The sequence below is a fragment of the Cebus imitator genome, unplaced genomic scaffold (genome assembly GCF_001604975.1).
Source record: "Cebus imitator isolate Cc_AM_T3 unplaced genomic scaffold, Cebus_imitator-1.0 Scaffold82, whole genome shotgun sequence".
NCBI classification, from domain to species: domain Eukaryota; kingdom Metazoa; phylum Chordata; class Mammalia; order Primates; family Cebidae; genus Cebus; species Cebus imitator.
This window is the reverse complement of record NW_016107397.1, coordinates 1360015-1368536: the sequence shown is the minus strand read 5'-3', so window position 1 is coordinate 1368536 and position 8522 is coordinate 1360015. Positions and strand designations below refer to the sequence as shown.

Sequence of the window (8522 nt, the reverse complement as noted above, 5' to 3'; positions counted from 1 at the left end):
AAAATGGCAGTGGTGCCATGACCACAGCTATGCAGATTTACCTCTGCTCCTGGACCGTCTGGGACCAAAAGGGAGAAGAAGGGCAGCTCATGAGTTAGAGGAAGGGTCTGTTCTTAGATTGTTTCCTTAAATGTTTACTTTTTGAACAAACTGTCCAGCAACTGCAGAGCTGCTTCAGGGCTCTGGGTAGACAAGAATGCACTCCCAAGTGAGGCGGGCTGGGCTCTCTCCTGGCCCCGGACCACCTCCGTGCGGTGACGCCAGCCATTTGCTAGACTGGCTTACATGCCCAAGGCTTCCTGAGAAGAGCAAAGACACGCAGGAAACTCACCGTTTTCTTCATCTTTTCCACGAAGCTGCTCTCTTTGACAGAGGAGGTCCTGTAAGACAGAAGTGTCCAATGAGCTTGGGCGGCAGCTGTCGTGGGATGTGGGTGTTGTGGGACGTGGGTGTCCTTAGATGCAGGTTTCATGGGATGCAGGGGCGGCACAGGGAGGGGACATTCCAACTGTGTCCTGTGCCATTCCCCAGAGGCTGAGCCAGCAGCTGGCCTCTAGTCCAGTACCTGGGTTTCCTGGCCTCCTGCGCCAGCTTGCCCTTCCCGTTTCCCCTACAGTAAAGCCTCCGCGACACCAGTGCTTTGCAAAGTCAAGACCTCTCCAGCATCCAAATAAATACAGGCTTGTTTCTCTCAAAGAATAGCCAAGGTTTCCACTTCCCTCTTCCTCCCCCCGCACAGCCCAGGTCCCCATGGCCTCGCCTCACCTCCCCCTTCCACCTTTTCACCTCTTCCTTCTCCAGACCCTGAGTCACACACCTGCCACTGCACTGCTCCGCTCTAAAACCTTCAACAGCTCCCGTGACCCACGCGATCCAGGCACACAAGTCCCCTCAGAGTCTGTTCCCCGCGTCACCTGCCACTTCCCTCCACAAACCATGCTTGATCCACTGATTCACGCCCCCTCCCTGCACAGTGGCCTCAGAATCCTGTGCACGCCATCGCCTCTACCCAGAGCCTTCCTGCCGCACGCCCCCTCACCCGGCTGACGCCCACTCTGCCCTCCAGGTCCTGCGCAAAGGTCAGCTCCCCTGAGATTCAAAGACCCCCTTCACTTCCCCTGCACTGGGGCCACGTTTCATTTTTCCCTTCTCTGCGTTCCTGGGACGACAGCTCTGACCTGGGTGCGTCCCCTCCACAGAGGGAAGCCTAGTGCCCGCCAGCCTCAGGATCAGGCTGGGGTGACACGATCCTTTGTCCACTCTCCACTTCCCGGTTCCGGCCTCCTCCCGCCATCTCCGTTTTTGGTCCTTCTGTTTCCTTCTGACTGTGGCCCCAGGCCTGCAGACCCACAGGGACAAGCCCAGTGCCACTTGCCCAGGACTTTCGAGCTGAATGCGGTTAAAAACCCTGGTGGAATACAGCAGTGTGGGAAACACCTTTCTCCAGGTGGCAAATGTTAGGATATTTGAAATATGGCCATTCTGAATCAAGTGACAAGCCTGAACATGAAAACACAGTTGCTCCCATTTAAAATGACATTTTTGGCCAGGCGTGGTGGCTCATGGGTGTAATCCCAGCACTTTGAGACGTTGAGGCGGGCGGATCACTTGAGATCAGGAGACCAGCCTGGCCAACATGACAAAACCCCATCTCTACTAAAAATACAAAAGTTAGCCAGGATGGTGGCGTACAACTGTAATCCCAGCCACTTGGGGGGCTGAGGCAGGAGAATCACTTCAACCAGGAGGCGGAGGTTGCAGTGAGCTGAAATCGCACCACTGCACTCCAGCCTGGGCAAGAGAGTGAGAATGTCTCAAAAAACTAAAACTAAAACTAAACTAAAATAAAATGACACCATTAAGGGAAGGAAAGGCAAGCTGCAGCGTGGGAGAAGATATTTGTAATGTGCTTATATGTGGACAAAAGACTGTGAGACTATCAGAAAGCCCTACAAATCAATGGGAAAAAGACAAATCCTTCATCAGAAAAACTGTCAGAAGACTTGAATATGCATTTTCTTAAAGACAGTCTCCAAGAACCTGGCTCAGTGGCTCACGTTTGCAATGCCAGCGCTTTGGGAAACCAAGGTGGAAGGATCACTTGAGGCCAGTTTGAGACCAGCCTGGGTAAAATAGCAATATTCTATCTCTAAAAAAAATTTTTAAAAGCCAAGTGTGGTGGTCTGTGTCTGGCTGAGGTGGAAGGATCGCTTGAACCCAGGTGTCTGAAGCTGCAGTGAGCTATGATCTCACCACCGTGCAATCGTATGACCGTGCAGTGTGATCATGGCTCACTGCAGCTTCAAACACCTCAGTTCCAGCCTGGAAGACAGAGCGAGACCCTGTCAATCCATCAACCAGTCAATCAATAGAAATAGAAGTGGTGCATGTGGGGCCTGACCAATTGATTTGGAAGCCTTCAACAATAAGAACAATTAGAATAAGCTAAACCCTGAGTAAGGAGACCCTGGCAGAGAAGATATTCTAAATGAGGGAAAAGTGCCACTGATTCTCAACACCCCTCCTGCAGCGGCCCAGCCCACTTCCTGCCTCCCAGCCACCGGCCTCTCTGGGCTGCACTGAGCTATTCACATTTCCATGGGGCTCCCTGGGCTTACAACAGTCTTCGTGTCCCCTCCCCACGAACTTCTACTCATCCTCTACCACAGAGCTTAACGTTCCTCTCCTGAGAGGCCATCCCTGCCCCTCACACAGCAAGGCTACCTGTCGCCATGTTCGCTGTGGCACACACACCAGTCAGCCAATGCCCTCTACTCTGGGTGTTCCCACGGCTTAACTGGAGGCGTGGGCTGAGTAACCTTGGGGAGGCATCCGTGTGTCCCTACCATAAGCGCAATGCCTGGCACACGGCACAGGATGCCATGTCTCCTCCCAAAGTGGTGAGTCCCGAGTTCTCTGTGCAGCATGAGGCTGGCATGGGCAGACTAAGGCTGAAGGAGCTTCTCACTCCCCAGCCACCTCTGAGGTCTGATCTGACGTCAGCAGAAAAGCCAACCCCTATCTCTTCTCAGAGAACAGATGCTTTCAGGGAAGTTCCATCTCCAACAAGGTGGATCTGAAGATGTGCTGAAGAAAAGGACAAGAGGCAAACCCCGATGTCCTGTGAGTGCTGGGTGGCTCTCCCTGTACTTGCGGGAAACGCATGCCAGCCAGGTGGGAGCGCGGGAGGCACCGTGCCAGGCACCAAGGGCATGAGACTAGAACGAGCCAACTGCTGACTTCACAGGGCCAATCCTCCAGCCAGGGGAAGACAGGTTCAGAGGAGGATCCCAGCAAGATGGGAAGAGCCACGTGGCAGAGCAGACCTGGCTTTAAATCCCGGCTCTGCCACCAGACAGGCACGGGACTGGCCAGGCCCTGACCCTCTGTTGCCTACACTCCTATTATTTAAAGTGCGGCATCTGGTCTCTGCAGCCTCCCTGGTGCCAAACTGGGGAACTTAGTTAATGCCCAATAGAAAAAAGGACATTCCTTAGAAAACGGTCAGCCTGTAATTTCAAAGACATCCATGGCACAAGGTGGCGTGTGCTAAGACCACACAGATGGATGGCACGGTTCACGCAATAGGGACGGACGGGACAGGACGGGTTCACGCCCTAGCTTCAAAGGGGGCAGACGCTTATGGCTGAAGAAACCAGGAAAGGCCTCTTGGAAGAGCTGGCCTCTCTTCTCAGGAACAGAAAATGCCCCCCAGAGAGACGGCGCCACGGGAAGGGGGCTGCCAGGGATGGCAACTTCTGAGCTCAACTTCTCCAGCCCCTGAGGCCCAGCACGTGGGTGGGGAGGAGGGCTTCTGTGTGGATAAAGCAGAACACCAGGCTAGCTGGCTCTGCGGGTAGAGAGGGGAGCCTCTGGGCTGGAGCATCAGAGTGGACAGGCCGTACCAGCCGCTCTGCCCCAAGGCAAGGGTTCTCCCAAGAAGTGTGAGCAGTCTAGTGGGGAAAGGGAACCCAAGGAGACAGAGGAAGACCTCTGCCTCTAGCTCAGTGGCACAACACAGAACAATTCCTTTAAGTTCCTGCTGGTTAAACCCATCCTGCCAGCGGGGCTGCCAGGAAACTCCCTTCCCACCCAAGGCCCTGCTGCTGGGCCCAGGAAGCAGGGTTCACAGGCTCAGCATGAGGGGGCCCACACTGGACTGCTCTGAACGGGCTCTATTCCACCGAAGGGCTTCAGACGCGGATTTGCACGGGGAACCTGACTGATTATAGGTGGATTAGAAGGTGCATGAGACCTTCCTGGTGTCCAATCCAAATTCCTTCCTTTGGAAGCAGGAAATGCAGCGTGCAAGTCTGGGACCAGCGGGGCCACCAGTGCCCAGGCCTGGCAGAGCCCCTCGCCACAGACAGGAGCAACAACCCTGGGAACGGCTGACCTTGCTGTTAACTCCAGGCAGCCGTATCTTCAGGCCTCCGGTGTGTCCCCACCAGGAGGAAGTCCCCTGCACTCGAGTGATGGTGCGGGTGTCCCCTGGCCAAGGGGCATCAAGGCAGTCTGCCGCCAGGGACAGTGTCTGGAACTGACCTTCTCGGGGCGGGTTCCTCAGATGGAGACGAACACGTGCACCCCATGGCTCCTCACTTCCAGCTCCAGGACTTAAGGGGAAAGGAGGGTTGCGGCTCTCTCCCGGACACCAGCAGGGGCCAGCGGATGGAAAGTTCAGGCCTGCACATCCCCCGTTCCGTGCTGGTGGGGCAGTTGCCTGGGCCCGTGGCCTCAAAGTGCTCCTGGACACCCCAAAGTCCTCTCAGAATCTCCCCCAGCTCCTGCCTGCGTCTGTTCCCATGAGCCCGAGAACTCTGCAACATCTGGAGCCCCAGCAGGCAGGACTCCGGATGCCAGACTGAAGCCTCCCATGAGCCCCTGCGCTGGGCACACAGCCCTCCTCCTTCTGTATGGACCGAGGGAAGGAGAAAACCTTTCCAACCCCAACTTGGGTCTCCTTGGTAACTGTTTATATCAGAGCCCTTCTCCCCAGCCCTCCCCCTTTCCCATCTTTAAAAAAAAAAAAAAAAAGGAAGTCATGTCTGCGGAACAAAGCTCTCCGAGACTCTAGAAGGCAGCCTGCAGGTTGCTATGGCAGGGCTCCTCTCCATAAAGGAAGCCACGCTGATCCCGCTGCCAGGGCGCTGCACAATCACATTAAATTAGAGCTGGTCCCCGTCTTCCCCCACGCAAAAGAACTGCGGACAAACAGAGCCTAAGACACTGGGTCTGTGTCAGCAGGAAGCACGCTGTGTCTGTGAAACACACACCTGCCCTCCCATCAGGGCAGTGAGGGAAATGCCCGGCAAGGTGAGCGTCCATTCTCGAGGGAGATGATCCATCTTGGGGACCACCCTTCAGAGGTTCCTGAGTGCAAACAGCGCATCTGAAAGCCCAAGACTCAGTGGGGTACGGTGGCTCGCGCCGGTAATCCCGGCACTTTGGGAGGCCAAGGCGCGTGGGGGCTGAGCTCAGGAGTTTGAAGCCAGCCTGGGCAACATGGCGAAACAGCTCGTCTCTACCAAAAATATACAAACTGGCCGGGTGTGCTGGTGTGCGCCTGTGGTCCCAGCCACTTGGGAGGCTGAGGTAGGAGGATCACGAGCCTGGGAGGTGAAGGCTGCAGTGAGCCATGCCTGTGCTACGGCACTCCAACCTGGGTGGCAGTGAGACCCCCATCTCAAAAAAAACAGACAAACAAAACCAGAAACCTCAAGGCTCCAGCCGTACAGAGGTAGCAGCTGTCCCAGGCCTGGAGCCCAGAGACCATGTGACTCCAGAGCAGAGCACGAAAGGTTCCAATTAGGCCTCTCCACGCCTAAATTGGGAGCAGGAGTTTCTCTGGGTTCAGGCTCAGAAGTCAGCTGCAGTCCACCGCCTGGGGAAGACCAGGGAGGGTGGTGAAAAGCACTGAGTCACTCGAACCGAGATGAACCAAGATGTGCGGTTCATTTTGCTCCAGTCCCAAGCAACGCTGAGCAGTGTTTCTGGAAACTGCAAATCCAGTTGGATTTTCTGCACAGTGGGCCCGGTTTCTCCTGAGACTGTCCCCTGCCCTTGGTGACACATGGGGAAGCTGCTTTGGACCAGCTCCCCTTCAGGGCCTAGCAGTCTAGTGCCAAGTTCTCCAGGCTCCAGGGTCACAGGTGCCCACGGCGAGAGAAGGGGTGGCGGCTGAGGCACAGATGGCAGCAGAGCTCGGGGCAGCCTGCTCGTGGCAGGACGGACAGTGGGCTCCGCTAGGCAGGCCCAGGGTTCTTGACCTTCAGAGCCTTGTGGCATGAGGCTAATGGTTTGAAACACCAGCCTTCGGTGAAAACAGAAAGAGGTTTTCCAGAGCTTAGATAGAAGCCAGCAGCTGTCTCTGCGGACAGGGACTCGGAGGAATACGTGGGGAGGGCAGCTGCGAGACAGCCGGCAGACGGGGGAGGTAACAGTAGGTGTGAGGGGCCACAGGTCACAAACAAAACAGGGGAAGGGCATGACCACTTACTGAGTGCCTACCGTATGCCAGCTAGCATTCAAGGAGCTATTTTATTTAATCCTCACCACCGTGTGCAGTGAGCAAGGGTTTCCATTCACCTTGACAGGACAGTAAGGCTGGGGGTGGAGTGGTAATTCGACTCCAGGCTTGTGAAAGCTCCAGGCCCCAGTGGCCCTGCTCCCACAGCCAGGTGCACCTACCCCCACCCTATCCTGTCTCCAGTGCGTCCAGGCACGTTCAGGGAGCGCATCTCACGGCCCTCCCCAGGGATCCTGGGGCCCCGTCCTTAGGACTCTCTAGGGCCCTGGTGGGCGGCGGCTCCCTCATCCCCACCCTCTTATGTCCTCCATGTGTTCACCATGAGCAAATCTGTGAAGACCCGAGAGCCTGCTGTGCCAACACACGCGAAAGCCCTGGACCGCTCTTCTGACCCCCTCAGCAGTGAGACCGAGCCAGGACTACGGCTACTCTTCCGGAGACAGAGAAGAGAAACTCAGGGTTATTCAGCCCCTCGGTGACAGTGGGAAAAGGCTACAACCTCAGACAGTAAGATGATCTGACATGGCACAAAGTGGCCCTGCTATTTTGTGAGCAATCAAAGGGGACGGAAAGGAGGGCTGGGCTGCAGTGGCCATGACAGGGGCCAGGGGTCCGAGGGAGAGCCTGGAACAGGAAGCCCCAGGCTGGAATCCCAGCTCTCACACCTAACGTCGGCCTGGCCCCGGCTCACTCACCTTCTCAGATCAGCACTGCCACTTGTGAACTGGGGATAAAAACCTCACCTCTGGTGGGTGATGAGGGTCTCAGAATTATGTTTTCAAAAGCCGTGGCTTGGAGCCCTTTCTCTGATCTGTTGATACCTTCTGCATTTGCTCTCCACTCTTCAGCTGTGACGTGGGGCCCTGGTCAATTTCTGCAGGGCTGAGGCCAGCAGCCTCCTAGCCCATCTTCCTGCTTCCAAGTCAGCTCCCTCTACTCCAGCTCAAATGGTGCTTCATGGGACCACAGCTCTCAAGACCCTGCCTCCTACAAAGCCTTCCCCAGCTCCCTGTTGGCATGATACACATGTATTAATTTTTTACAACGATTTGTTAGTTTTTCTAGAGACAGGGTTTGCCCTGTTGCCCAGGCTGGGGTGCAGTGGTGTGACCATAGCTCACTGCAGCCTGAAACTCCTGGGCTCAAGCAATCCTCCCACCTCAGCCTCCCAAAGCACTGAGATGACAGGTCCACACCACCATGGCCAGTTGATTTTAAAATTTATTTTCAAGTTTTTGTAGAGACGAGGTCTTGCTATGTTGCCCAGGCTGGCCTCAGGTGACCCTCTCGCCTCAGCCTCCCAAGTAGCTGGGATTACAGGTGTAAGCCACCATGCCTGGCTCAAAACATCACTGTCGACAAACATGAAGTTTGCCCTGCCCCCGTGGCTCCTTCGTGGAGGATACCTTTTAGTTTGTAATTAGTGGTAGGCGGGTAATAGCTGCCTACTTGGTGTACTTTTGAGTTATAAGCAAATACAGAACACCTGTTTGTTAATAAGAATCACCTGTTAAGACAAAATAAATATGTGGATGAGAATCTGCTCGGGGCCTTCAGCCTGGAATGCTGTGAGCCCCTGGGGCTCTCAGCTCGGTGGGCTGCTGGTCCCTCTGGATGGATCTACCCTGTTGTCCCATCTGGGTGTCTGCCTCTCATTACCTTCAGCGCCTTGTGGGTGGGTCCTGACCAAGATGGTACTCGGTACATCACATTGTATACTTTAAACTTACATAATTTTAAATGTATGTATACAATTTTTATTTGTCGATTATGTCATTTTAAAGCTGGGAAAAGTAAAATTTACAAAGAAAGAAAAATGCTTAGGCTGGGCACAGTGGCTCACGTCTGTAATCCCAACACTTTGGGAGGCCCGGGCAGGTGGATCACTTGAGGTCAGGAGTTCGAGACCAGCCTGGCCAAAGTGGTGAAACCCCGCCTCTACTAAAAATACAAAAATTAGCTAGGCTTGGTGGCATGCACCTATAGTCCCAGC

The 8522-nt window shown here is 55.0% G+C and overlaps 1 protein-coding gene across 7 annotated transcripts in view; it reads right to left on the bottom strand.

The window, feature by feature from the left end:
* Positions 1–8522, bottom strand: part of LOC108307919 (NADPH--cytochrome P450 reductase) — a 103078-nt gene that overhangs the window by 11558 nt on the left and 82998 nt on the right. For all 7 annotated transcript variants that reach the window (XM_037740261.1, XM_037740263.1, XM_017533452.2 and 4 more), the window contains one exon: positions 332–380. In XM_037740261.1, coding sequence (XP_037596189.1) covers positions 332–380 — 49 coding nt within the window. The remainder of the gene's footprint in view (positions 1–331; positions 381–8522) is intronic.